At 45.6% G+C, this 27,798-nt stretch overlaps 1 protein-coding gene across 7 annotated transcripts in view; it reads right to left on the bottom strand.

Annotated features, from left to right (window-relative positions):
- Positions 1-27,798, bottom strand: part of CPNE5 (copine 5) — a 213,656-nt gene that overhangs the window by 82,197 nt on the left and 103,661 nt on the right. For all 7 annotated transcript variants that reach the window (XM_053246512.1, XM_053246513.1, XM_053246507.1 and 4 more), the window contains 3 exons: positions 19,668-19,731; positions 7,992-8,095; positions 4,453-4,557 (listed from right to left, as the gene is read on the bottom strand). In XM_053246512.1, coding sequence (XP_053102487.1) covers positions 4,453-4,557; positions 7,992-8,095; positions 19,668-19,731 — 273 coding nt within the window. The remainder of the gene's footprint in view (positions 1-4,452; positions 4,558-7,991; positions 8,096-19,667; positions 19,732-27,798) is intronic.

Raw genomic sequence — 27,798 nt, 5'->3', positions numbered from 1 at the left:
AATGTTGCAAGGTGCACACTGGTAAAAGCTACCATTAATGCACATCTCTCATGTGTAAGTGTAAACACACTTGGATGAGGTGTGAATCATATTGTGTTTTATGACAACCTCAAAAGAATATTTTGTGAAGAATATTTTGTACAAGGTAATGGGCCCAGCCATTCTTCCTGTAATTGCCATTCTTGTGTACAAAGCACTCGTATTACCTTGATTAACATGACTGTCAATCTGCCACCAGCAAGACTGCAAGAGTAGTAGCAGACACTCCTCCAGACACTCTTGGAGGAAATGGACTCGACTATCTAAATCCATTTCAATCAGGCTTCAGGCCCGGCTTTGGAACAGAAACTACTTTGGTCACGCTGTGGGCTGACCTATATAGAGAGAGGGAGACAGGGGGAATGCAGCCTTGTTAATTCAATGGCTTTTGATCCCATTTGACCATGGGGTTCCACAAGGTTCCATTCTTTCCCCTATGCTGTTTAACATCTATATGAACCCACTGGGAGAGGTCATCAGGAGATTTGGCTTGAGGTGTCCAATATGCAGATGACTCTCAGTTGTATCTCTCTTTTTCATCAGACGAGGTGAAGCAGTGACTGTCCTGAATCGGTGCTTGGATGCAGTAATGGACTGGATGAGGGTGAATAAGCTGAGACTCAATCCAGACAAGACTGAAGTACTGTTGGTTGGTGGTTCCTATGACCGGGTGAATGATGTTCATTCTGTTCTAGATGGAGTTGCACTCCCCCTAAAGGACCAGGTTCACAGTCTGGGGGTGCTCATTGATCCAGCATTGTCACTAGAGACTCAAGTGGCCTCTGTGTCTCAGAGCGCCTTTGATCAGCTTCGGCTGATATGCCAAATGCGACCTTACCTGGACAGAGATAGCTTGGCCACAGTTACTCACGCTCCGGTAACCTCTCACTTAGATTACTGCAGTGCGTTGTACATGAGGCTGCCTTTGAAAATGGTCCAGAAATTGCAGCTGGTACAAAATAGAGCTGCAAGATTATTGGAAGTTTTGATCATATTAAAATATCAGCTGCACTGGCTCCCAGTCTGTTTCCGGGCCCAATTTAATGTGCTGATCTTAACCTTTAAAGCCCTAAATGGCTTGAGACCGGGTTACCTGAGAGAGCAACTTGCCCCATATGTCCCTACCAGTACCTTAAGATCTTCTTCCGGGGCTCTCCTCAAGGTGCCCCTGCCAAATGAGGTGAGGCAGGTGACTACCAGGGAGAGGGCCTTTTCGGTGGTTGCACTCCGTTTATGGAATAGCCTCCCCAGTGAGGTTCCCCTTGCTTCATCACTTTGTTCTTTTAGATGTCAGGTAAAGACCTTTTTGTTCACACAGGACTTTTAAATTTGGGATTTCAGATTTGTTCTGATTTTTAACCAATTTTAAAATGAGTTTTTAAGCTGTATTTATTGTATTTTGTATTTTCTTTTTACCTTTTTTTGTCTGTTATGATTTAATGTGTTATGTGTTTTTGTTTTATGTTTTAACGTTGTGAGCCACCCAGAGAACAATTTGTTATGGGGTGGCTAACAAATAAATTTAATAATAATTAATAATAATAAGCTTTTGTGACTATAGCAGATAATCCATCCCTGGGGCTGCTTCAGTCAGACCTTTCCCAAGCCCTTTGGTTGATTTCCATCCATCAAGTACACTTCTGTGGGTATCTTCCACCTGTGAGGAGGAAGCCACTTTCCCAAGGGAGTTCTCTCTCCCCTGACTTTCTCCACTTTTGCCTCTCAGGTAAGCTGAGACAGAACAAGAACTATCCAATTTAGAATAGCTCTGAGCTGCCAGGTTTGAAACAGAGGCAGATTCCCTTAAGTCCCCAGCTAGATAGAGGGAGAAATATTTTTGTACTATAGCACTTCTGGAAGTGACAAAGTGCACTGGCCTATGGAATAGTGCAACGGTTAAAGTTTAAAATAATACCTTGAGACTCTTCCAAGTATTGCCCTCCCCTGAACCTTCAGTGAGGTCATTCCACAATCAAAAACTGAGTTCTACCCTGGTCGGGGAGCTGTGTGTGCTCTCAACTTTCGGCTGGAATACCTGGGTAGCTTTTCCTCCTACCTTGCTTCCACACCATCACTTCTAACCAGGTTTTCCTCCTACCGAAAACTGGGAGCACACACAGCTCCCAAACCCGGGTAGAACACAATTTTTGATTGTGTGAATGACCTCAGTAAGTTGTGGAACTCGTTGGTCTGGCAATCCAAATCAGATGTTTGGTCTATCTAACTCAGCACTGTCTACACTAACTGGCAGCGGGTTCTCCAAGGTTTCAGACAGGAGTCTCTCCTGGCCCTACCTAAAGATGCCAGGGATTGAACCTGAGACCATTTGAATGCAAAACAGATGCTCTGCCACTGAGTTGCAGCCCCATCGCTTCAACCTGCCCTACTAGCAGCAGTTTTTGGATCACCATATTGACAGAAGCAAAAGAAGAGGTCACAACAATCCAATTGCACCATCAGATTTTTAAAAAATAATAATTGAACCATTAGTTTTAATGTAGCCTTAGATTCATTTTTAAAATGAAGCCTTAGCTCCTTCAAGCAAGCCAGATGCATCAAACCTACCAGGAAATTCCGCCTCGGACAATAGGGTTAACAGGTCCAGACCCAGGTAAAGACTTTAAGAACTCTGAGACAGGGTGAGATGATGCAGCAGTGACACCTCACATCCCATGGTGCATGCACCCTTCTCTCAAACCTACTGGCAGCCCACTCTTTCTTGCTGTAGCATGTGGATGGATGAATTGACTAGGCACAGCTGCTGTATACTATTGCACTGCACAGCTCTTCAAGCTACAGGCAACGGATCTGGGTCTAAATCTGACAACCTCAGTTTTCTAGGGTATGGAGTTTCTGTGAAGTAATAGAATCAAAGGAGGAAAGGGATGAAACACCCAGCTGCTGTTTGTATGGGTCAAAAGGGAACAGTTACCATGTTGTCTTCTAATCTTGAAAATAAAAAATTAAGAGGAACTTTACTGGGTCATACTAAGGGCCCATATATTCAACTATTTCCAACAGTGGCCAACCAGATGCTTCCAGGAAGCCCATAAGAAGAATCTGAAGGTAGTGCTACCCGCTCCCCATTGTCAGTCCACAGCATTGTCAGTCCACAGACACACTTCATATGGAAGAATTGTTTTTACAAAACCATGATACCAGCTCAAAATATTAACAGTCCTGCATGCCTTCAGCAAGGGTATGAGCAGGGTGGCTTCAGAAGAAGCCACTGGAGCAACATCTCTTTTGTGATGCCAAACTGTTATTTAGGGATGAGCAAACCAGCTTGAGGTCGAGCCGGATCGCCATCGAACTGGGCCGGCTCAAGGGCTCTGAGCCGGTTCGGGGGTTCTAAGTTTATTTTTATTTTTCCCCCAGGCTGGGTCTGGGTCGGTGGTGGCAGTGGCCACAGGGGGTGTGTGTCTCTCCAATCTCCCCCTCCCATTTTGGAGGCTGTCGTGCATTTCCAATGGGCCTCTGCATGGCCCCCCAAATATTGCCACTTCTAGTTAAAGAACCAGAGGAGTGCTTCTGAACAGGATAGTAGGGAAAGGTTATATATAAGCAATGCCTAAATATGGCCACTGTATTATTCAAAACTTGTGATTCCACAAGTTACACAAGTGTACAATAGATACCTGCATTATCACATTCTACGTAGCACTCTGTGGTGTTGTAGGTGCATGCATGGTGGCCTCCAAAATGGCCACTGCCACCGGAAGAAGGGCCGGAATGGCCCAAACACGGGCCGAACTGGATCTATTTAGAGTGGAAGAAGGCCAGTATGGGGAGGGGAGATGGCAGAGAGCCCACCATGGCCTCCGCCGACCTGGACCTGGTGGTGAGTCTGGGGAAAAAATAATTGTTTTTAAACTTAGAACCCCCGAACCAGCTCGAATTTGAGCCGAGCTGGGGGTATGTTCAGGGGGCACAAAACCAAACATGCCTGGGTCGGTTTGGATCCAGTCCAGACTCGATCCGAACCAGGCAAATTGGTTTTGTGCAGATCCTTACTATTATTGTGTTCCTAGCTGGAGCTAGTCAAGGTGCTGGCTCCTTTGACCTTGGAGCTGTCTGAAGCCTGTGTTGTTCCTGGAGCCTGAGACCCTGACTCAGCTAGAATAGGATACCGTGAAAGTTCTTCCTGTGCTTTGGGCAAGGCTGTCCTTAGAGAGCCCTGGCGGGGTCGGGGCCTGGGGCAAATCAGCCAGTGTGGGGCCCCCTTCCAGTTAATTCTAATGGGGGGTTACCCTGGGTGGTCGCCCTGCTTGCCATGCCCTAAGGACAGCCCTGGCTTTGGGTATGTGCAACATTTTGTGGGCTCCAGGCCTCACACAATCTTGATTTCTCCATCATTTTCTCTCCGAAGCAAACACAGCTGCTAAGCCAAACCAAGCTCTATGGAACCTGTACCTGTCATAGTCTCCATTGCATAGGGCTCGCACAGGAATGGAGAAGGACTGCCACACCGGGTTCAGCGTGTTCTTCACCACTTCAGTTTTGTGGCAGATGGTAAATCTGGCAGGATACAAAAAGCCAGTTAAGTCATGAATCGATCCCTAGCATCCCGAGACTGCCCTAGGTTAAACACTGAAGAGTAAATAAGAAGAAACCTCATTAAGTTTCTGCCTCCCAAACATAGATTCTCCTGACACTTATGGACAAGGAAATACTGACACAGGGTTGAATCAAGACCAAAATGGATGACTTTAATAGCTGAAAACAGTAGCATTCTCTGTTCGTCTCCAGAGGCCATAAAGCAGGATTAAAGAGCACCTCCTGTATTTACAGCTAGTAAAGACAACATGTACATCCTCTCTAGACAGTAAAACTGCACATTCCTCTTAGAACAATACTTTTGCTAGCACTGTTCTTGCATCAGTAGAACAATATCCTGGTTTTCACGTACCAGGGTAGACTTGTTGCAGGGGTAATGGCTGTACTCCTGCATACCACTTATCAACAACAGGAAGATCTGCGTTGACAGCGGTAGGAAGGCGAATCACACACCCTTCAAAGAGCCATTTTAAAAACACACACACCAACAAGTTCACAAACTGGTGGGGCAAAACTATGGAAGTCAGGAAATTCTTGTCGGTGTTTGCCACTTCTTGTTAAAGAGCCAGAGGAGTGCTTCTGAACAGGATAGTAGGGATAAGCTTATATATAAGAAATGTCTAAATATGGTCACTATATCATTCAAAACTTGTGATTCCACAGGTTACACAATTGTGGAATATATACTTGCATTACCACATTCTACACAGCACTCTGTGGTGTCGTAGGTGCACTAGCTGGAGAAAGAAATATTTCCCCCAAATATTGTTGTTTGAATGCTTCAAAAATGCAACACCCTTGCAACAGAAGCATTATTAATGAAATGTCATCTGGGTCTCCCTTGCCAAATAAAATATATATTGAAAAATAGTCCTTTGGATGGTGCTAAATTGTTTTGAAGAAAACAATTTGGTTGTCCTATTGACCTCAGTGCCAAAAAGCGAATATTGTAAGTGGAGAGGAATATAGACTACTTGGTATCTGCGTCCTGTTTCAATTAAGATATGCATATAAACCTTTTCAGAATGAAGGGTCAGAGAGGAGCTTGTTCCATTGCCCTACAAACTGAAACCTATGAAACTCCTGAATCAGGCCTTTGGTTCTTTGAACACAGTGCTGTCTACTCCAACAGGCAGCACCTCGCTGGGATCTCTAGTGGTGGTCTCTCTTAGTATTGTTATCCAAGATCCTCTTATCTGGAGATACCAGGGAGGGATTGAATCTCAGGCCTTCTGTATTCACAGCATGTGCTCAACCACTAAACTATGGCCTTTCTCCAGTGCATCAATGCCAGCTTTGTACTTTTAAAAGTGAAGCAAATGTTCTCTGTATCAAGGAGAGTATGACTTTGATTTCATTTGCCTATAACTTAAAACGCTCAAGAGGAAGACTATCTCAGTCAAGAAGGCTAGCCTTACTTTGATTTTTTTAAGAACCATCATTATCCAGCCTCCTTAGGGGTAATCATAAGGAATTTCAAAAATTACTGTGAGAAACATGGCAAGCAGGGAGCTGGATTCTTCTCTACGGCAGACCAAGAAGCTGGTTTAAAAACTGGCCAAAGAAGATCATTACCTGAGCTGTGCAGGAGAAATTAATTTGAAGGAATCATATCAGTTACTTTGTACAAGAGTAAGCAGACCCACAAGGAAGGTGCATCAGATCAATTATCCATCATTTATTTTTTAAGTGTCAATCATTTTAAAAATATTTTTATTTGCAAAGACTGCAAATCAGTAAAGATGATCCAGAACAGGCAAACAGCATTCACTAAGACAAGAATATTTAAAAGAGCTTTAAGTCCTCCTTTCCACTTTACGTTTCTTGACAGTATTCCCCAGGAGTCATGATTCTTCCACAGCTATGCAAAATTCTCATATTTTTAGAATGCCAGGCAAAGTATATTAAAGAAGGAATGTCCACACCATGTTACTATGTGTTGAGTCTCTATGGCCTTGCCATGGAACATGCAGGATCATAATATGAAAAGAGTCACTGACCCAAGTGGAAGCAGCCCATGAAAAAGCTCCATGCCTCATACAGTTGCCAGTTTGAGTCTTCAAGGAGGCTCCCCCGAGTAGAGGGGAAAGGGGAGGGCTGTACCTTTGTCACAGATGTGGCTGTAGCTTAGTGGTAGAGCAAATGCATTGCAGCAAAAGCGCCCAAATTCAATCTCTGGTATCTCCAGGCAGGACTGGAAAAAGACCCTACGTTCATTCACACGATCCTGGATGGCAGGGCAGGGAGGGCTGGGGAGGAGGCAGGATTGCTCTTACCTTCCCCCCAAATGATCTCTTTAGTTTCTTGGGCTGTATGGTTCATGCGCCCACTTGAGCAGCACTGCCCAGAGCCACACGGCCATCTGGAGGCTGGGGAAATGAAGCCTGGCCTCCAGAAATCCCATCGAGGAGCGCGGTGCATTGGGGGATTTCACCAATGCTGGGTGCTCAGGGCACCCAGCTCTGTGTCTTCTCAGGCGGCAAGCAGCCTAAGCAGACACATGACCAGGAGGGCACAAGAAGTGCACTTGTGCTCTTCTACCTTGGTAATAGCCTGCAGCAAAAACCTGGACTACCCGACAGGGCAGCACCAGGATCAGGCTCAATTCTGGCACTTCACATGAGCAGCCCTACCTAGGTAGGGCTGTGCAAGCCTGGATAGGGGTGTGTGTGTGAACAGCCTCCCTGTCTGATATCCTGATGAGCTGCTACCAGTCAATGTACACTGTCCTGAGGCAGATAGCTCACTAGCCTGGTTTGCTTTAAGGCAGTTTCATATGATTTCATAAGTCCCCAATGCAGCCAATAACACTAAGCATGAGAGAGATTGTCATCATTATACTAGCAACATCCTTCCCAGTCCATGCTCAGTGGATGCTCTGATATACCATAATGTCACCCCCTGGACATCCTAGTTGCTGTTGGTACCATGATGCTTAAATTGAGTCTTTTGTTTGGAGTCAGGGGAAGGGCTTATGCTTCCATTGTTTGGCAGTAGACAATCCATACTGGCATGATCTTGGCAAACTTACAGATCCAGGAGAGCAACAACAACAATTATTTATATACTGCTTTACCTAATGTCGCAGCGGGGAAATGACTTGATTAGCAAGCCAGAGGTTGCCAGTTCGAATCCCCGCTGGTATGTTTCCCAGACTATGGGAAACACCTATATCAGGCAGCAGCGATATAGGAAGATGCTGAAAGGCATCATCTCATACTGTGTGGAAGATGGCAATGGTAAACCCCACCTGTATTCTACCAAAGAACCATAGGACTCTTTGGTCACCAGGAGTCAGCATCAACTCAATGGCACACTTTACCTTTTCAACAAAAGTTTCCAAAGCGGTTTACATTGAGAAATAAATAAGTAAGAGCAAAAGTACTTGTACGTACGTCCCATCTTCATTACTCCTGTAGAACACCATGAAGGGGTCAGATTTTCCAAAGAAATCTTTTTTGTCCAGCTTGTTGGCACAGAACTGCATTGTGGCCACATCCTTGAGATTGGAAGCAAAACATATAGTGTTTACAAACAACACTGCCGAACAATATAGTAATATATTATAATGCATATAGTAAGGAGATATGTGACAATCAAGATCTTAAATCTTAGCTCCTGTAAAAAGCAAGGATAGGGAATGAAGGTCATTCTTTAAGAAAATTTGCATTGACAGACAAGGGAGAGGATTGGAATAGTAAGAAGCCAAACTGGCAAAATCAGACAATTACCCAGGCCACTAACCCTATGATGCTGTACCTAATTTAGGTTTTTTACTTGTCTTTGCATAGTACTGGCACCTGAAAATTTCATTGATTTCTTTTCTGGGAGATGCAGTGAGAATCTGATCTTCAGAATATAAACAGAACTACAGAAGTTCCTTAAATGCCAAGAGGCAAGATACGTTGCTAACCATGCTAGAGATGGTTAATTAAATTCATATTGGGCAAACAGTCCAATGCTCTTTTTGGCTCTCCTATCGTTAAACCAATCAAGGTTCTTAGGAATATATCAGATGTAGCTGCTTTTGTTGTTTGGAAGATGGGGACTATGGACTTAGAACATCTCATATACTGATAAATCAATAAGGGCATCCTCACCACTGTTACAGGGGTGGAGAGGGCGGGCGGTGATCAGGTAGGCAGGGTTGAACCTACCTTCCCTGCAGACCATCAGTTGCTCATTGTGTGGCGTGTGGCTCACGCACCCACATGACCCATGCTGCTCTGAGAAGCGCGGATGTCTGGAGGCCAGGAAAATGAACCTGGCCTCCAGGTATCCCTAAATGCACCATGTGAGTAGTACAGTGCATTTAGGGATTTCCTCCTCATCGGACACAGGCCCAACTCTGTGTCTGCTCAAGCTGTGTTTCGCCTAGGTAAACCTGTACCTAGGTAAAAGGGCTCACTTGCTCAGGTAAAAGGGCAGGTAAAAATCCCAAGCTACCTGAGAAGGCAGCACTAGGATCGGCCTCCATCTCGGTGCTTCATATGAGCAGCCCTACCCAGGTAGGGCTGCCCAAGCCTAGGTAGGGCAGCTCTTGTGAACAGCTTCACTGGGTATTGTTGCCCTCAGCAAGGTTTTGTGCATTCACCAAATACCAATGACACACTGAGGCTCTTCTCACGACCCGAGAAAATCGGGTTAGGAGAGCCTAGCCTGATTTTTGCTGGTAGTGTAAACCACTGGGCAGGCGAGCCCGGTGGTTTACAAGCGGGTAACCCGCTGAATTGCCCCTGCCCTTAAACCGGTTTGCAGAGCGAGTGCTCTGCAAACCCGGTTTTTAAAATTGTGAGTTGCCATGGAGCGGCTCCGTGCTGCAGCAACTCACAAGTTGACCTCCAACCAGGAGGCTAAAAAGCAGCCTCCTGGCTTGAGGGTCTCTCCAGCATGCCCTGCACACTTGCTGGAACTTCTGGGGGCTGCACGGCCCCTGAACTCCCAAGCCCCGGCTGGCTCTGTGACGGAGCTGGCAGTTGTGTGTGCCGCCCAGGGAGGGCTTACTGATAGTCTGTGGGGAGAGTGGACTTAGCCCGCTCTCCCCACAAACCCGATTTGCCTCTTCTCACTTGATTGTGAGAAGAGCCTCACTGAGGCTGCCTTCCCTGGTAACCTGGGATTTTTACCTGCCCTTTTACCCAGGTACTAAGTCATGTGTATGCTTGGGCTGCACGTAGCATGAGCAGACACAGAGCTGGGCACCTACAGCACCCACCCAGCTTAAGGGAAATCCTCATTTAGGAATACCTGGAGGATGGGTTTCATTTTACTGGCCTCCAGAGCAGGATCGTGTGGGTGTGCGAGCTGCACACCACACAGAGGACGACCAATTGTCTGGTGTGTGGGGGGGGATAAGTTCAACCCTGCCTTCGCCCATGCCCACCCCAGTAATGGTCGCGAGAACTGTATGAATTTCAAGGATTCATTTACTGTGGAACACACTTGCTGCTGAGATTAGAGCTATTCCATCCCTGTTGGCTTTTAGGAAACAACTGAAAGGAAAGACATCTCTTTGGGAAACACATCTTTCAGCTAAGGTTTTTAGCTATTTACTAGTTTTTATGGAGAGTTATTTTAATTTGAACTTTTTGTATGTTTTGTTTTTAAATGTCTTGGTTTGTTTTATTGTTGTAAACCACCTAGAGACTTCAGTAGTGGGTGGTATACAAATATGTTAAATAAGTAATTAATAAATAAAAATATATGCCATGAATCCAGTACTTAGCCTGGAAGTTAAGCACAGAGAGTGATTCTGCCATCAAAACAATTTCTTATAAGCAGGAAATCCACAATCCAGGACATCATGATTTACTAGCTTGTTAGAATGTTAGTGGATACCTTAGCTTTTAAGGAGAACCCCTTTTAGGTGGTTAGCCTCCGCACACAGAAGCTTGTTCACACAGTTGTTTGAATCTAGGTTTAATGTGGGTTACCAACATTGAATTGCTTGTGTGAATCCATGCCAAGGTGGTTCATGGCCTGAGATTCCCACCTTGGCATGGGTTTACACAATTACTTCAATGTTGGTAACTCACATTAAAACTAGATTCAAATGATTGTGTGTGGCCTTAACCTGGGCTTTGGGATCGTGTGTTTGCTGGGGCTATGTTCAGCCCCAGCAGACACAGAAATGGGCTCCTAGAGTGCCCATCTACTGGGGGAATCCCCAATGCACTGCACATGTTGTGAGGTGCATTGTGGGATATATGGATGCTGGGGTGGGTTGTGGGATACACAGAGATCTGCGCTGCACCATGCAGCACACATTGTCTGGGAGTGTGCTCTCCATTCCCAGCAGCAGTCAGGTGCCCGGTCATGTGAATGGCCTCAATGTGGAGGAAGATATCCTACATCCTCTGCCTTCGGAACACTTACATTTCACTGTGCCCAAGACTGGAAGCTGTTAATAACATTGTTCCTCAGCCTGCTATACCCGTGGGATGTATCACCCACAGTAGATGTTCATGTTCTACACTCAGCTTTGCTTCTGCAGTCACTCAAGACACTAATGTTCCCCACATCTCCCATAAGCATGCAAATGTGCACACTAAGTAGGGGCAAGGCACCTCGTTGATGTTCAAAGGAGGCAAACTGCCTCTCTACGCGGGAGATGTGCCGCCTTTGAGCTTGGCAGCCCTGATTTCTGATCTGCATTTCTCTAGTGCTTTTGAGCCTAGACTTTCAAAAAGCACTGGGTCATTCTTAATGAAGTGAATTGTAGATGGGAAGAAGAGGAGGTGACTAGCCCAGAAGCACACTGCAAGGCAATCATAACACCGAGAACAGAGTTTAGACAGGCTGACTGCCCTCAATATGCTCTGCTCTAGAAGTTGTGCTCCTCCTTTTCACTGAGCTACAATGGCATTCCTTCGAAAGATTAAATGCTTACATACATGTGGTGAGTCACTCGCTCCCTACTTGAAGAGGGGCAGCTGCTGATTGCCTGCAGCAGCACTAGCTGATAGTTAGCTTTAGTGGAGGAACTGAAGACTGGTTGGGCAATGAAATCACAAACAGAGGTTGTGTAAGGTTAGGTAAAGAACTCATCTGGCATCCTCTCATGCCTGCCTGCTACTGGAGAGAGCCTTATCAGGTATCCAGGAACTCAGTCGACTCCCCCGCCCCACACCCTGCAAATGCTACTCCTCTAGCAACACAGAGATCCTCATTACTTTACACATCCTGATCAGAGGCGTAACAAGGCTGGCCAGAGACAAAATTTTTAAATGGGCCCCTCGCTGATGCACACACACACTTCACAATATATAGTCATATGACTTGCCTCATGTGACTTGTCTCGGGCGGTGGGGGGCCTCGAGGCGTCAGGGCTCCCAGGCAGCCGCATCCCCTTGCCTAATGGTAGTTACGCCCCTGATCCTGACTGATCTTGGTCAGCAGAGATTCAGGGCCCATTCAAACAAGAAAGTTTACATACTCCATTCCCATTCTTGAAGAAATATAGGCAGTAATCAGGACCGCATTGGTGGACTGTTTGTGGGGATTTACACAGGCAAGCCTAACACTGGAATACTTCGTGGCTTCTGTCTCTGGCACACTGCAAACAGTTCAATCCAAACAGTTAGCTTAAGGAGTGGCAAATGGAGTGCCACATGACCACGACAAGCAGAATGGGCCAAGCAGAATGGCTGGTGTCTCTATCTGTGCTAAGCCAGACAGTGAAGCTGTTCTCACAAGCAGGCTAGGGCAGCGCCGGGATTGCCTAATCCTACCTTTTGCCCTGGCCTTTAGTCAGGGTTAATGGCACAAATGTGCCCTTAACCCTGGCACTAGGGTTGTTTGTATACCTGGCAGCCTGAGTATACACCAAGCCAGGCAGCAAGAGTGCTCAGACAAGGGAGGATCCCTCAGTGCACCACGCTCGCCAGAGAACTTCCTCCTCCGGCTCCCAGCTCTGCCACTCGCCACAGCACCAGTCATGTGCCATGGCAAGCAGGGAGGGAGATCATGTGTGTCCCAGCCTCCGTATATCCCACAATGCACTGCACGACATGCACAGTGCATTAGGAGATTCCCCCAGGAGATGAATGCTCTAGGAGCCCATTTCTGTGTCTGCTGGGGCTGAACATAACCCCAGCAAACACACGATCCCAGAACTTAGATTAAGGGCTCACTCAAGTCCTTAACCCCAGCTAAGGGCCAGGATTCAAAGCCAGACTAAGCAGCACTGGGATTCCCTTGGCTGGGTTAGAGTGCACATGAGAAAAGCCTCATTATCTGATTACTGCCCAGCAGCATTTCTGGTTCAGCTAACAGAACCTTCACTTTGGCTTCCTGGTGAAGATCAAAGTCCCTTTCTGGTTTCCTGGTAAACATCAAAGTACCTTCAGGGCTATGTGGGAGATTAAAAAGAACATGGAAAAACAGAAGAAGGTGCTCAGTGGAAAAAGACTAAAAGATGCTTGTGAGAAGAGCTTCATGGTCTGGCATAGTATAGATAGAGACACAGGCCATTATGCCATTATCATGTGGCACACCATTTGCCACTCCTAAATTAACTATCTATCTATTTCTCTTAAACGTACCCGTTGCTAATCCCATGCGTGGCAGTTCTCGTGAGAATTTGCAAGTGAGCTGCCGGGGAAAAGCAAATGGGCAGAAATGGATGGACAGGCGAGAGAGCAGCACCAGGGAAAGCGAGAAGGTGGTGGCAAGGGATGAAGAAAGTGGCTCCAGGGAAAGTGGTAGCCAGGGGTGAAGAAAGCGGTGGTGTGTGTGAAGAATGCAGTGCCAGAGAAAGTGGCAAGGTGTGTGTGTGTGAAGAAAGTGGTGGCGGCCGGCGAGGAAGAAAGCAGAAGCGGGGGCCACAGCGGCCAGAAAAAGCAGGTGGCCAGGCGGCCAGCCAGATTTTAAAAAAACATTGAAGGTGGGGGGAGCTGTGAATGAGGGACGAGAACTAGAGACGCAGATGCTCTGCGCCCAGCCCAGCTAGTTTGGATTAAACTGTCTGCAGCGTGTCAGAGAAAGAAGCCACAAAATATCCTAGTGTTTATTTATTTACTACATTTATATCCTGCCCTTCGACCAAGGAGTCCAGAGCAGTGTACATGGTTATGTTTAGCCTCACAACAATCCTGTGAGATAGGTTATTTATTTATTTATTTATTTATTCCATTTCTATACTGCCCTTCCAAAAATGGCTCAGAGCGGTTTACACAGAGAAATAATACATAAATAAGATGGATCCCTGTCCCCAAAGGGCTCACAGTCTAAAAAGAAACATAAGACAGACACCAGCAACACTCACTGGAGGTACTGTGCTGGGGGCGGATATGGCCAGTTACTCTCCTCATGCTAAATAAAGAGAATCACCACATTAAAAGGTGCCTCTTTGTCAAGTTGGCAAAGGGGTAACAGGTTAAGTTGAGATATAAGTGTCTGGCCCACAATCACCTAGTGAGTTTTATGGGGATTTGAATTTGGGTCTTCCCAGTCCTAGTCCAACCACTACACCACACTTGCTCCCCAACTCTGTAGGCCACATATGTCAAGGACACTTTACAGATTTCATGGGCCGGCTTCCTATTACCAGTGTTGGAATATCCCAGAAGATAGTGTTGGGATATCCTGTTGAGTCAGTAAGGTTAAGGAGTGAGGAGAGGCAATGCTGTATGGGTTGAGACAAAGCACTGGTTTGTGGCAGGGAGCAGCAGAGATCCAACCCCTTTTGTTGCTCAGGTCAAAGAAGCAGACTTGATCTGGAAGCTCTAAGAACTAGTCTTTGTCACATGACTTGTACCATAGAAATGACAGCACTTTCTGTCTGGTGAACACACTCACTGAAAACAAAAGGTGCTGCTCACATATTTTGCTGAAGGGAACTAAACTGAACCGTTTGAGCTGACAGTTCCCAGATGAAGCCAATGGCACTAAAGCCGTATCTTTCTCATCCTCTCTGGAGCTACACAGTTTGCAAAGATCTAGATTAATGGACACTGTGTGAGACATAAGAACCATAGTGAGAGGGTCCTATTATTCTGCCCCCCTGTGCAAATGGAGAAATCAGTCTGCTTCCTGGCTCTCCTGCCATGGTAACAGCTCCAAGCCGTGATGCTGTGTTAATTTCCTGGGGTGGTTGTGAAGTCAGAAGCAATCATCTGAGGAAAAATGGCACTGTGTGGAAGCACAGTGAATTGCCTGGCACCCATTCTCAAGCACCCTTGAAGCAAAGGGAAGAGTTAAGCCAACTTCTATCACAGGCTGCAGAACTGCTCATGCAGAGCTAATTGCTTATGTCTCCATTCTTTCAGATCGAAATGGGTGTTAAATTATCTTTATACTGCAACAGATGGTGGACTGCTTAGAATGCATTCAAGCACACCCCTGAAATTCTGAAAAGGACATTCATGTCAGAAGTGGCATGCACTAGCCAGACAGTGTGTGTCTAATGAGCTGAAAGCGGGCATGTAATATACGCTTATGGGCAAATGTGAGAAAGTGCTCCCCATACATTTTATGCTATGGATGTAGTGCTGTTCATGTGTGCATATATGTTCAAGGGAAAGAAAAAGTAAAATGTTAGTGTGTGTGGTTTAAATATGATAATTGGATTGCGGATGCATTTGTGCAACTGTGCACACAAACATATGCACATGATTGCACAAGTGAGAAAGAATCAATTTGTATGCTTTTTTAAAGCTATGGGAATTCAATATGCATCTATCGGGAGGGGGGTTTACATTACTCTGTGTAGGAGAGCAATTGGGATTTTTCCTCCACTTGCAGACGTCAGAAATGTGGGCGAGAGGAGGTGAGAAAAATACAGTGATACTGTTTGTGTTCATTTCTGAATGTGGGAAAGAAAGAGAATGAAAGTCTGTCTTTCATGGTGTCTAGACAGGTCTGTAGTTCTCTTAAAAGACACATACCAACTGTGGTTCTACTCAGTGTCAGCAGCAAGCTGGTTGTGATAGTGAAGAGAGAAATTCTAAGTCCCAGTGAGCAATACTTGGCTGTTGGTTATCTCAGGCGTATACTTACCAGTTGTCCATCATGCTAATTCCTCTTGCCCCCACATTTCCCTCACAGCCCATTTTAATGACTGATGCTGCCATGAAGACACTCAATTCAGATACCGTGAGGTTTTCTTCTCAAAGAAGTCTGATTTCAATCCATTACTCTCTGCAGGATATACTAAATTGAGAGTTCCCTTTAGGCCATTTCCTGTGAGGACGTTGGGCTGGAAAGAAGGCCCTAGAGCAGGAGTGGGCATTAAGTAACTCAGGAGCCACTGGTAGCTCCCAGATTCTTCTGAAATTGCTCTCCAGGTATACAGACTTGCTTTTCCTGCCCTTCCTTTTCCGCCAATATTGCAAACCTGATTGGCTGGCTGAGTGGGGGTATGGCTATGCCATTTTTAATTACTCCAAATGATCTGGGTTGCTTTTACATTCTCTCCCATTCATTTCTCTCTTCTCCCTCAAAGCAGCCTTTCTGGCTCCCCTCTTGTCCTACAGCAAAATTCTCCCATAATTCCGGGGGCTTGATGTTAAAAGCCCTTATTCCATTGACATAAACTTTTGTACAAGCTGCCATTTTGTGACTGGCTCCATCTCCCCAAGCCACTATTTCATACTGGTATTCCACATGGCTTTGGCAGAAAAAGGTAGTTCCTAGAAGCCTTGAGTCTGCTCACTCCTGCCCTATAGAGTCTAGGGCAGGGGTTCCCAGCCTGTGGTCCTCCAGATATTGCTACAACTCCTATAATCCCCAATGGGAGTTGTAGTTCAGCAACATCTGGAGGACCACAGGTAGGGAACCCATGGTCCAAGGTATAAACTTTCAGTGGAAAGAGATGCTCTATGACATATATGCAAGGCTAAGCAACAGAGATTAAGTTGCTTAATCCTGCCTAGTTGAATAAATTCCTGTTTTAGAACACAGCAGGCTGGAAACTGCAAAGCTAAGCTAAAGCTGGACTGGTTGTCTAATGGGTATGTGATCTCTAACACACTGAAATGTAGCTATGCTTCCCCATACATGTGGGTGCATCATTTTATGCATGACAGAGTGGCTATGCATGTGCATTTCACCATTAATGTTTGGTTTATTTTTCTATTCCATAGTGCTCATGGTACATATTCAGGTACATGTACACATCCAGGGAAGTAGGTGCAGATAACAAATAACCAGAAAGCACTGAAATGGGTGCTTTTCTTAGTAGCACATGATTCTAAATGCAGATGTGTAACTGAGAGCTGTGTATTCATACCAAGTGAAGGGGAAAAAAACCCAACTCCAGCTTTCACAGAGAAATGTATGAAGCCTTCCTAACACAGGAATTGCATCCACATAAACTTAGCACAATTGAAATAGCTACATTCATTAGCTGCCAGTTTGTTTCTGGGTCCAATTCAACATACTGGTTTTGCCCTTTAAAGCCCTTAACACTTTGGGCCCTGATACCTGAGGAACTGCCTGCTCCCAAGGATCTCTGCCTGCTTGACAAGGTCATTGGAGGGGGCTCTGCTCTGCGTGCCAACAATCAGGGAGGCTCGGCTGTTGTGCATGTGGGACAGGACCTTCTCAGCTACTGGCCCCAGACTTTGGAATGCTCTCCTGGTGGGCATCCACTCCTCAGTCTCCATCACAGTTTTCAGAACACAAGTGAAATCTGGACTTTGTACCCAGGCTTTTATATGAGTGTTATTGGTTTTTTGCTGCTGCTCTGTATTTTATGGTCATATTGTGTACGTTTTTAAAAACTTTTAATAAGTATTTTGTATTTTTATTTTTATATTCCAGTTGTAACTGTTTTATAGTTTTATATTGTTTTAAGTGTTTTGTAAACCGTCTTTTTGATTCACTCGAAAAGACAATTATGCTGGGAATGATCAGAGGAAGAAGGAGAAGGGGATGGCCTTGTACTCGGTGGCTGGATATTATAAAAAATGACACTGGAATGACCATGGCGGAATTAAGGGAAGCTGTACGAGACAGGATGGCATGGAGTGCATTGATCCAAAGATTGACCAAGAGTCGGGCATGACTGAATGGATAGAGAGAGAGAGAGACAAAAACTATCTTGAGATCATTTTAATGAAAGAAGGCATAAAAATCTAACAATAAACGAATAAACAAACAAACAAATAAATAAAATGTTCTGCCACCACTTATCTAGTTCTATCCAGACACAGGGGTGTCACCATAACTGGGTGAGCGCATGTGAAGAACATGTGCCACGAGGCAGAAAAAAAAAGCCATGCTTGCTGCCTCCCCCACCCCCATATAGCTCATCCCCAAAGCCATGCTCACCCCAACTTCAGGTTGGTTGACAAACATGCAGGCACAGAGCCATTCAAGGGGTAGGCAGGCAAGACCCCATTTGAAAGGGTCAGCAGGTTTCTGCCACACTGACCCTTCAGTGTGCCCTTTGGCCGGCTGAGGGAAAGCCAGGCAGGATGCCAGGCAGCAAACCAAGAAGGAAACCCAGCGAAGGAGAGGCTAGGTGCTCCAGATTTTGCACTCAGCTCTGGTGGATTAAAGGAGAGGCAGTAGAGGCAACTGCCTATGGTGGCAAAATTCCCCCAGTGGCAAAGTTTGGTCAATGACATTTACAAAAAAATGCTTAGAATTGCCTCCGTGCAGGAGCATGGCAGCGAGAGCTCCCTCGTACCCGCCCGCCTCCCAAATTATGACAGTGGTGCATCAAAAGGGGAAGACAAATTTGTGGGTGAGTGGAGAGAGCGGTGATACCCCTCCTAACCCTCTGCCAATGTGGTGGAGAGGGTGGTGATACCCTTCCTAACCCAAGCCCGCCCACCTCCCAAATACTAGCAATCGTCTGACTTCAGGCCTTTCTGCATATGCACGTGCCCGAAACTGGGCGATTGCTGTCATCTGGGAGGTGGGCAGGCTTGGGTTAGGACAGGCATCCCCAAACTGTGGCCCTCCAGATGTTGATGAACTACAACTCCCAGCATCCCTAGACACATTTTTTTGTGGCTGGGTATGCTGGAAGTTGTAGTTCAGCAACATCTGGAGGGCCGCAGTTTGGGGATGCCTGGGTTAGGAGGAGCATCGCTGTTCCCTCCATATGCCCACAAATTTGTCTTGCCTCTTTGACCCATAATTTGGGAGGCAGATGGGTGCGAGGGAGTTATCACTGCAATGCTCCGGCGCAGTAGCAGTTTTAAACATTTAAAAAATAGATTTAAACTCCCCTCCTTCCTCCCTTGCCACTGGGGTAGCAAATCTTTAGCCACCTACAGGCAGAAAAGAGCTTAATCCGCCCCTGGCATTCAGGCTGCCTTCAACCTGGCTACGCCACTGTACCAGACACCACATTGCTTATGATCTAGGTATAAAATCCATCTCTGTACAGTCTGCCTTTTCACACACTCATTAGTTCTTGGTGATTGTCCTTGTTTGTTCTTTAGCACAAATCTGAACTCTTAACTTCTAGCTGTGAACACACTTTGGGCACTGACGTTAGCTGTAATCTCAATTCTAGCTTTGAAAGCTGTTAAGAGGAGTGTTTGGCTGGAATGCACAGTGGATACTGAGCTTACACTGGAGTATCCTCCTCCTGGAGCAATAAAGAGCTGAAGAATGCATAATCTTGCAACCTTATGGCTCCCTGGAGCTGCATAGCTTCTTTCTCCGCATTAGAATTATTCTGATCTCTGCTGAGGCTCAACTGAGTAGTTCACAACCCACTGTTTCATACTTCAGAAAGTTGCACTGCCATACAGCTGAAATGTGATCCTGGCCTTGGACAAGAATGCAAGAATTCCATGTGACCAGTGGTTCATTTCAATGCTCTTACAGATGTTCCAGGCCATACACATACAGTGTAAGCATTCCAGCATCACATCCACATAGGTGAGAGATCCCCAGCGTGCTTATGATGCAATTGTATGGGCCAGCACACAGTAAGAATATTTAAATAGAACAACCATTGCCTGGAACATTGATATGGGCATGTGCTCTGCCCATGGGTCAGCACCACATATAAATGGGGGACAATAAATGGGAACATTTCTTTGTTCACCTGACATGCTTCTTAGGGGCAATAAATTGACCAGAAGCTCATAGAGCAGAGAATTACTCACTCTGCAGTTACCCAGTTCCTCAGCTGACAGGATGATGGTGCCACACTTCTTCCCTGGAATCCCCCTGAGAGAAGAAAACAAATGGCTTAGTAAGTGGACTGGAGGTGAGGAAAAGAGATGGCTTGGCATTACCATCCAGTCCATCCATTTCAGACCAGATAGTGTATTTATTGTTATTACTGTTGTTATGTTTGTCACAGTTGTAGCCTCCATACTCCAAAGGATTAAAAGTGATATTTTCACTTCACCACAACTCTGTGAGAAGTTTGGTTGAAAAAAGACTGGCTTACCAAAGGCCACCGAGTGAACTTCGTATAAAACTGCCTTATGCTAAAGTAGACTATTGGCTCATTATTGTTGATACTGGTTGACATGCTGTGCAGCCTTACTAGGGCAGAGCGAGAGCACCATACTTGCAAGGAGAGGCTTAGCTAGCATTGTGTGAAGTTTGCCTCACAGCTGAAGTGAATGGAGAGGGGAAAGCAATTTTCACTTCTCTCCCCCCTGCAAAAGCCTGTTTTGTATCCAGGAATATGTCCATGAGGACCACTCAACCCTCATGGACATATTCCTGAATGTGAAAAGGGCTTTTGTAGGGAGCGGAGAGAAATGAAAATAGCTTCCTCCTCCTGCTCCGCCTCATGAACTGTCAATTAAGTTGCTCCTTGAGAGGATGAAGCTCTTGCTCCACCCTTGTAAGGCTGCACAGTAGGGATCCTCCGAACCTGTCTGTGATAGAACCGGACCACCACATTTGACCAGTTCAATCATGGACCAGTTCAATCACAGACTGGAATGGAAGTTGTGATCAAGTCTGTGATCAAACTTGACAGAACCCGGTTCACCCACACATGTTGTTGACCACATTCCTGGGTGGTTGACAATCTAAGAACACAACAACAATTAAAACATTAACACCAATTTAAACAGTTTAAAATACAGATAAAAACTCTAAAACTTAGAACTAGCACATTGTAGTAATCAAGTCTGGATGTCACCAGAATATGCACCACTGTTTTAAGATCGTTTATCTCCAGAAATGGATGTAGCTGGCATATCAGCCAATGTTTGGGTTCAGAAGTACTCCCAGACTATGTACCTGCTCTTTCTGGGGGAGTGTAACCCCATCCCGAACAGGCAGATCTAAGCCACTTCCCAAGTTCCAACATTCCACAATGAGTATCTCCATCTTGCTTGGATTCAGCCTCAGTTTGTTCTCCCTCATCCTGCCCATTACTGCTTCCCAGAAGGCATTTAGGGAAGTTTGGCCATTTCCTGATGAAGTTGACATGGAGAAATCTGGGTGCCATCAGCATATAGATAACACCCTGCACCAAATCCCCTGATGATCTCTCCCAGAGGTTTCATGTAGCTGTTAAAAAGCATTGGAGATAGAATGGAGCCCTGAGGAACCCCATACAATAGTTTTCGTTTTGAAGAGCAACAATCTCCAAGCAACAACATCTGGAACCTACCTGAGAGCTAGGAGCTGAACCACTGCAAAGCAGTGCCTCCTACTCCCAACCTCTTCAAGCGCTCCAGGAGAATACCATGGTCAATGGTATTGAAAGCTGCTGAGAGATCCAAAAGGATCAACATAGTCACACTCCCCCTGTCTATTCTGAATTGGTGATCATCCAACATATCAGCCAACAGATTCTCCAACTGCGCAACTGGAGCACAAATGGAGAAAGACTCGACTTGAATTTGACAGATTAAGTCATAGAGCACATTTGAAGACCTATGCTTTTTCAAAGCGTGCAGCAAAAAAGCTATTATTTTCTGCTCGTATTGCTTCCGCAAGCTCACATCCGGCAGAGTTGTTCAGGGTTGTGAGGGGGTTAGTACATGTCCCTCCTTCCCTGAATCAGAATTTGAAATTATCAATTATCTGCTGCCATCTTTTAAATGAGGTTTTTATGTGTGGACAAAATCTCTTGTATGCAGGCCGACTTAGACCTGGAACCCACAATTATTGCAGTGTCTGATGCGGAGGTGTCCAGCAACTCCTCTTATGTGGTTAGGTTGGATAAGTTTGAGTTTGTGACTCCTGAGGAGGTGGACAAGCTGCTTGGAGAAGCCACCTGTTCTCTTGAACCTTGTCCGACATAGTATCTGGAAGGGGGGTTGTTGTAGAAGGCCTGGCAGAGATTATAAATGCTTCTCTGATGGAGGGCAGGATGCTGCCTTGTCTTAAAGAGATAATCATTACTTCTTCTGAAGACGCCTGCATTGGATCCCTCACAGTTAAGCAACTATAGGCCTGACTCCAACCTTCCATGTGTGGGAAAGGTAATTGAGAGGGTGGCAGCCTCCCAACTCCAGGCAGTCTTAAATAAACTGATTATCTAGACCCATTTTGAACTGGCTTTCGAGTGGGCTATGGGTTGGAGACTACCTTTTAAAAAATGTTAAATTTATATACTGCCTTTCATTAAAACAATCCCAAGGCAGTTGGGACTGGTTGGCCTGATGATATCCAATCAGGAACGGACAGAGGGAATGTAGCTCTGTTGGTCCTTTTGGACCTCTCAGCAGCTTTTGCTACTATCAACCATCGTACTCTTCTGGAACGTCTGAGAGGGTTGGGGGTGGGTGGCACTGCTTTGTGGTGGGTTCCGCTCTTACCTTTTGGGCAGATTCCAAATGGTATCCAGATGTTGTCCACATGGTGCTCTTCAAAATGTGAACTTTTGTATGGTATCCCTCAGGGTTCCGTACTGCCCATACATCTCTGACAACTTTTTAACATCTACATGAAACTGCTGGGAGAGATCATCAGGAAATCTGGTGCAGGGTATTATCAGTATGTTGATGATACCCAAATCTATTTCTCCATCTCAACATCATCTGGAGAAGGCCTAAATGCCTGCCTGGAGGCAGTAATGGGCTGGATAAGGGATAACAAACTGAATCCAGATAAGATGGAGGTACTTATTGTGTGTGGTCAGAATCTGGGAGAGGATTTTGATCTGCCCATTCTAGTTGCGGATATATTTCCCCAGAAGGAACAGGTGCACAGTCTGAGAGTGCTTCTGGACCTAAGCCTCTCCCTGGTGTCCCAAGCTGAGGAAGTGGCCAGAGGTGCTTTGTATCAGCTTTGATTGATATGCCAGCTATGTCTGTTTCTTGAGATGAATGACCTCAGAACAGTAGTATATATGCTAGTAACCTCCAGACTTGATTACTGCAATGCACTCTATGTGGGGCTGCCTTTGTATGTAGTCCGGAAACTGCAGTTGGTACAGAAAGCCATAAACAGTTTAACCTATAACCTATAAAGCCATTGAGGCCTTGGGTAATTAAGATAACTTTTCTTCTGAGGGATCCAATGCAGGTTTCTTAAACAGTGGTCTAATAATTGTTTCCTTGAGACAAGGAGGTGTCCTGCTTTCCCTCAGAGAAGCAGTAATTATCTTAACATGACTCTCTCCAATGCTCTCCCTGCTAGATTGTATAAGCCATGTCATGCAAAGATCAAGAATCAAGAGGACAAGTAGTAAGGCAAAGTGTCCCAAGCAGCTTGTCCACATCCTTGGGAGTCACAAAATGAAATTGATCCAATTTAACCGTACAAGAATTGCTGCTGGACACTTCCACACTAGACTCTGCAGTAAACTGTAGAGTCTAGTTCAGCTCAAGTACGAGAGATTTTATCAGCAGAAAACACATTTAAAACTTCACAACAGATAACTGATGGAGCCAAATTCTTATTCAAGGGAGGAGGGACATGTACTAGCCCTCTCACAACCCTAGACAACTCCGCTGGATGTGAGCTTGCAGAAGCAATGTGATCAGAAAAGAACTGCTTCTTTGCTGTGCACATTGCCAGAGCATAAATCTTCAAATGTGCTCTGTGTTGTAAGTGACAGATTTGAGCTGATTCTTTCTCCATTTGTGCTCTAGCCATCTACCTTGTCGCATCAGCCCCCATAGTTCTTTCGTATACCAAGGAGCTCATTTAGAAGCGTGTCAGAGAGGGAGCTTAGGAACAATCATGTCTACTACCCTAGTAAGTTCATTATTCCAAGTCAGAACCAGGGCATCAACAGAATCACTGGCAGAACTAACCTTAAAGCCTTCCAAGGCTTCTTGGAATCCTATTGGATCCAAAACCTTTTCAGGCAGACCAGCCTAAGAGGTCCTTCACCCCAGCAGAGGAGGATTGTGGCTATGAGTCAAACCTGAACCAGATGGTGGTCCGTTGATGACATCAGGGAAATCACTGGAGTCCTCACTCACAGAACACCATACTGATGAGCAAAAAACCAAATCAAGCCTGTGACCAGCAATGTGCGTTGGTGCCGAGACCACTTGGGATAGGCCCATAGTTGTCATGGCCGCTATGAACTCCTGAGCTGATCCTGACAAGTTGGTTCCAAAGTGAACATTAAATTCCCCAGAACTATCAGTCTGAGAGTCTCCAACGCCAACTCCACAACCAAGTCAGTCAGCTCAGTTAAGGACTCTGTTGGGAACCGTACACCAACAGAAGTCTCAGTCTATGCTTGACCTCCAGATGTAGATACATACACTCAATATAGGCCGATTCTCCGACAGGAACCGTGGTAAGGGAGATATTATTCTTATACACCACAGCCACTCCTGCTCCCCACCTACATCCTCCCACCTGCTCCACATCCTCTGACCTGCTCCTACTGGGAGAAGCTGGGACTAAACTGGACCACTAGTCTCCATCATCCAGTTTTTTGCCCTCGCCCATGGATAGCGATGAGGCTGGCAACTCTCCAGCAGGCGTAGAGGCACCTGAAAGGGAGAGCTCGGTTGTTGGGCCACAGGTGGTAGCTGAGATGGGCCAGGGTGAAGGTTCAGGACAAGAAGGCCCATCGGGAGCAGAGGAGATGGGGGGTGGAAGGCCAAACCCTGAGCCAGAGGATGATCAACCATTAACCCCACAGGAGCCAAGACGTGCAAAACGTCAACAGCAGATGCAGGCACTCAGAAGAAGTCAGCACTTCCTCAGCAGGCAAGATAAGCACTGAATCTCTGACAGCTGGCAGGGGGAGGAGAGAAATTAAGCCAAGGACTATAAATCAGCCAGCAGGCAATGAACAAGCCACTGGAAGCAACGTGTCAGTTGAGTTTGCTGCATACCAAGCCTTCTGTTACATGGAATTCCCAGCTTCATGGTGGAACTCTTGAGTCCCAGGCTTCCCCTGCTTGTAACCTGATTCCTGAGCTGGGCACCAGAAAATTTCGACCGGGACGGGCTGCTGGTGATGCCTGGGACCCTTGGCTCAGGACATTTGGGATCTGGTGAGCGACTCGTTGCGGGGGACTCGGTTTGGACTGGGTACTCTGTAGTGATTTGTTCTTTTGTGCTTCTTTGCAGACGCAGAGCGACTCCTGAACTACTGGCTTCTCCAGATAGAGACCAGAGACCAGACTGCGGATAGACAAGCTCGTGACATCCCGGTCTCTGTAATACATGGATGATTTCTGGTTTATTTTGAACTGACTTGGCATTAACAAAGTAGCAAGGTGTGGTTCTGTGGGAGGTTGGTACTGCTCCCCAAGGTCAAAGAGCTGGCAAGGGGGCTAGAAGGGGTAACAGCTATTAAATTTCTGATCTCCCTTCCCATGTAAGAACCTGCTACCCTGCCAATGCCACATCTTCCTCTGTTCCTCCCCACAATAGGAATAACCCCAGGGACAGTGAAAACCTCACCCCATGCCATCTCCTGATACACCAAAACACATACAGGTACCTGTATACACCTGATTAATAAAGACAGAGGTTTTTAAAGCAACAGCATGTTTTCAGGTAATGCATGCAAATGTCACCTAAAAGTAGTGATAATTAGGGAATCCTTCTCTTGTCAGATTTTGCCCTATATTGTGAGGTTCCGCTCTACTGGATAAGTTTAGCAGAGCAGAACTAAAAATGTCAGAATCCATTATTCTTCTGGAGGTATAGTTTGTTAAATGTGTAAGCTGGTTGAAGGCAGATTCTTCCTCCTTTTCTTGTATTTTCCAGTCAAAAACATATTACAAGTACATCAGAAATAAAAGGAACTATCCCTCCTATTATTTACACAGTTGCACAATTTCTTCTTAGTTATTTTTTTAAGTGAGAAAATTTGGGGGGAGGGGGGCACCTTGGAGTTTTTAAATTTGCCTCCCAATTTTTTATAGCAAAATCTGATATAAACATTCTAAAATCTGAAATTCTTGCTGGACGTAAAACAGAGTGGAACCGAAGGCCTGTCAGGTAACATTCAGGAGCTGATACCCTAATGCTATATGCATGCAGCCAAAGGATGCATGCTCTCAGCAGAAGCATGCCTGCTTCTGAAGTGCATGCACTCATTCACAAAGAGGGAACTCTTCACTGATCTCCCCTTCCTCCAGAATGATTGTGCAACCTACAGTTATGTCCCTGTGGGCTGCACAACCCTCAGGGACATAATTGCAGGTTGCACAGAGTGCTTCCAGGAAAGGGGAGATTGGCAAAAATAGCCTCCCCCATGCTTCAAAAGCAGGAATGCAGCTCCTGTGGGTGTGTATCCTTTGGCCACATATGTGCAATGATAGTTAGAACTTCAGCATGCATCTATTATTATAAGTTATGTTTTACAGTTCCTGTTGAACTGTGCTTTAGACTGTTTTAACTGCTGCTTTTTTATTTTCACAATATAATTGTGTTGTGTTTTAACTTTAAAGGCCTCCTTGAGAGTCATTTCAATAATGGAAAGACAGGCATCAATTATAATAACGATTATGATGCAATTGTGCACACTTTCTTGGCACTGGGATAAAATGTATGTAGGTTTATAATTATGCAACAAAAAAGAGAAATACAGACTGGAGGACAAATGGGTCCAGAGTATGTGCAACATCTTTATGGCGGGTGGGACAAAGAGTCTTGGGGCATTTTAAATACTAATCAATTAATTGTGACATATGTTTTTGTGGAGTTCAGCAAATGCTTTCACACAGAACTGCAACACTGTTTGCTACTAAAACAGGTTTTCCCTTTGGAGCACATACTTGAGAAATATTTTCATACACTTTTCACTTCCATTCAACCTTTTCCTTACATATTTAAGGAAGCAAACATAGATGCATATAGAAAGGAAAGACCCACATTCATATCCCAAGACAGCTTAGGGTATGACACAGTCACTAAGCCTATGATTGGCTTTGGACATTATGTAACAAGAAGAGGGAGGAATCACAAATGCCTCTTCTTGTGCTTTCTCTGAAATATCCAAAATGGATGTGGCACGTCTTTGCTCAGGAAGCATGATAGGAGCGCTTGCCTTTCCTTCCTGCTTCCCTCCACAATATATAATATCAAAAGCCAGCTCTACTTGCTAAATTGTTGTGAAGATACAGGTAGCACTTCGTTATCTGCGCAGGTTCCGTTCTGGCCTACAATCGCAGATAATGAAACCGCAGATAATGAAGCCTTAAGTCAATGGGAATTGGGGGGTTAAGTTCCATAGCCCAGGAAAAGTACCGAAAAATCACTGAAAAGACAGAGTAAAGGTAGAAACTCAGATGGAGCACAGCACTATACCTTGGCCACCTCAGCTCTCCCACTCTCCAGCTTCTTCAGCAATGTGTAATTATAACGTTCCTTCACCCTGCTGTTGAAGTCCAGCACACAGGGACATAGGAAGCTGCCACATACTGAGTCAGATCATTGGTCCATCTAGCTCAGTATTGCCTACCCAGACTGGCAGCGGCTTCTCCAAGGTTGAAGGCAGGAATCTCTCTCAGCCCTATCTTGGAGATGCCAGGGAGGGAACTTGGAACCTAGATGCTCTCCCCAGAGCGGCTCCATCCCCTGAGAGGAATATCTTACAGTGCTCATGCATGCAGTCTCCCATTCATATGTAACCAGCCAGTGTGGTGTAGTGGTTAGGGTGCTGGACTAGGACCGGGGAGACCCGAGTTCAAATCCCCATTCAGCCATGAAACTAGCTGGGTGACTCTGGGCCAGCCACTTCTCTCTCAGCCTAACCTACTTCATAGGGTTGTTGTGAAAGAGAAACTTAAGTGTGCAGTACACCACTCTGGGCTCCTTTGAGGAAGAGCGGGATATAAATGTAATGATAATAATAATAACAACAACAACCAGGGCAGACCCTGCTTAGCAAAGAGG

Source organism: Hemicordylus capensis, chromosome 4 (assembly GCF_027244095.1).
Source record: "Hemicordylus capensis ecotype Gifberg chromosome 4, rHemCap1.1.pri, whole genome shotgun sequence".
Lineage (NCBI taxonomy): Eukaryota > Metazoa > Chordata > Lepidosauria > Squamata > Cordylidae > Hemicordylus > Hemicordylus capensis.
This window is presented reverse-complemented; position numbering and strand designations above follow the sequence as displayed.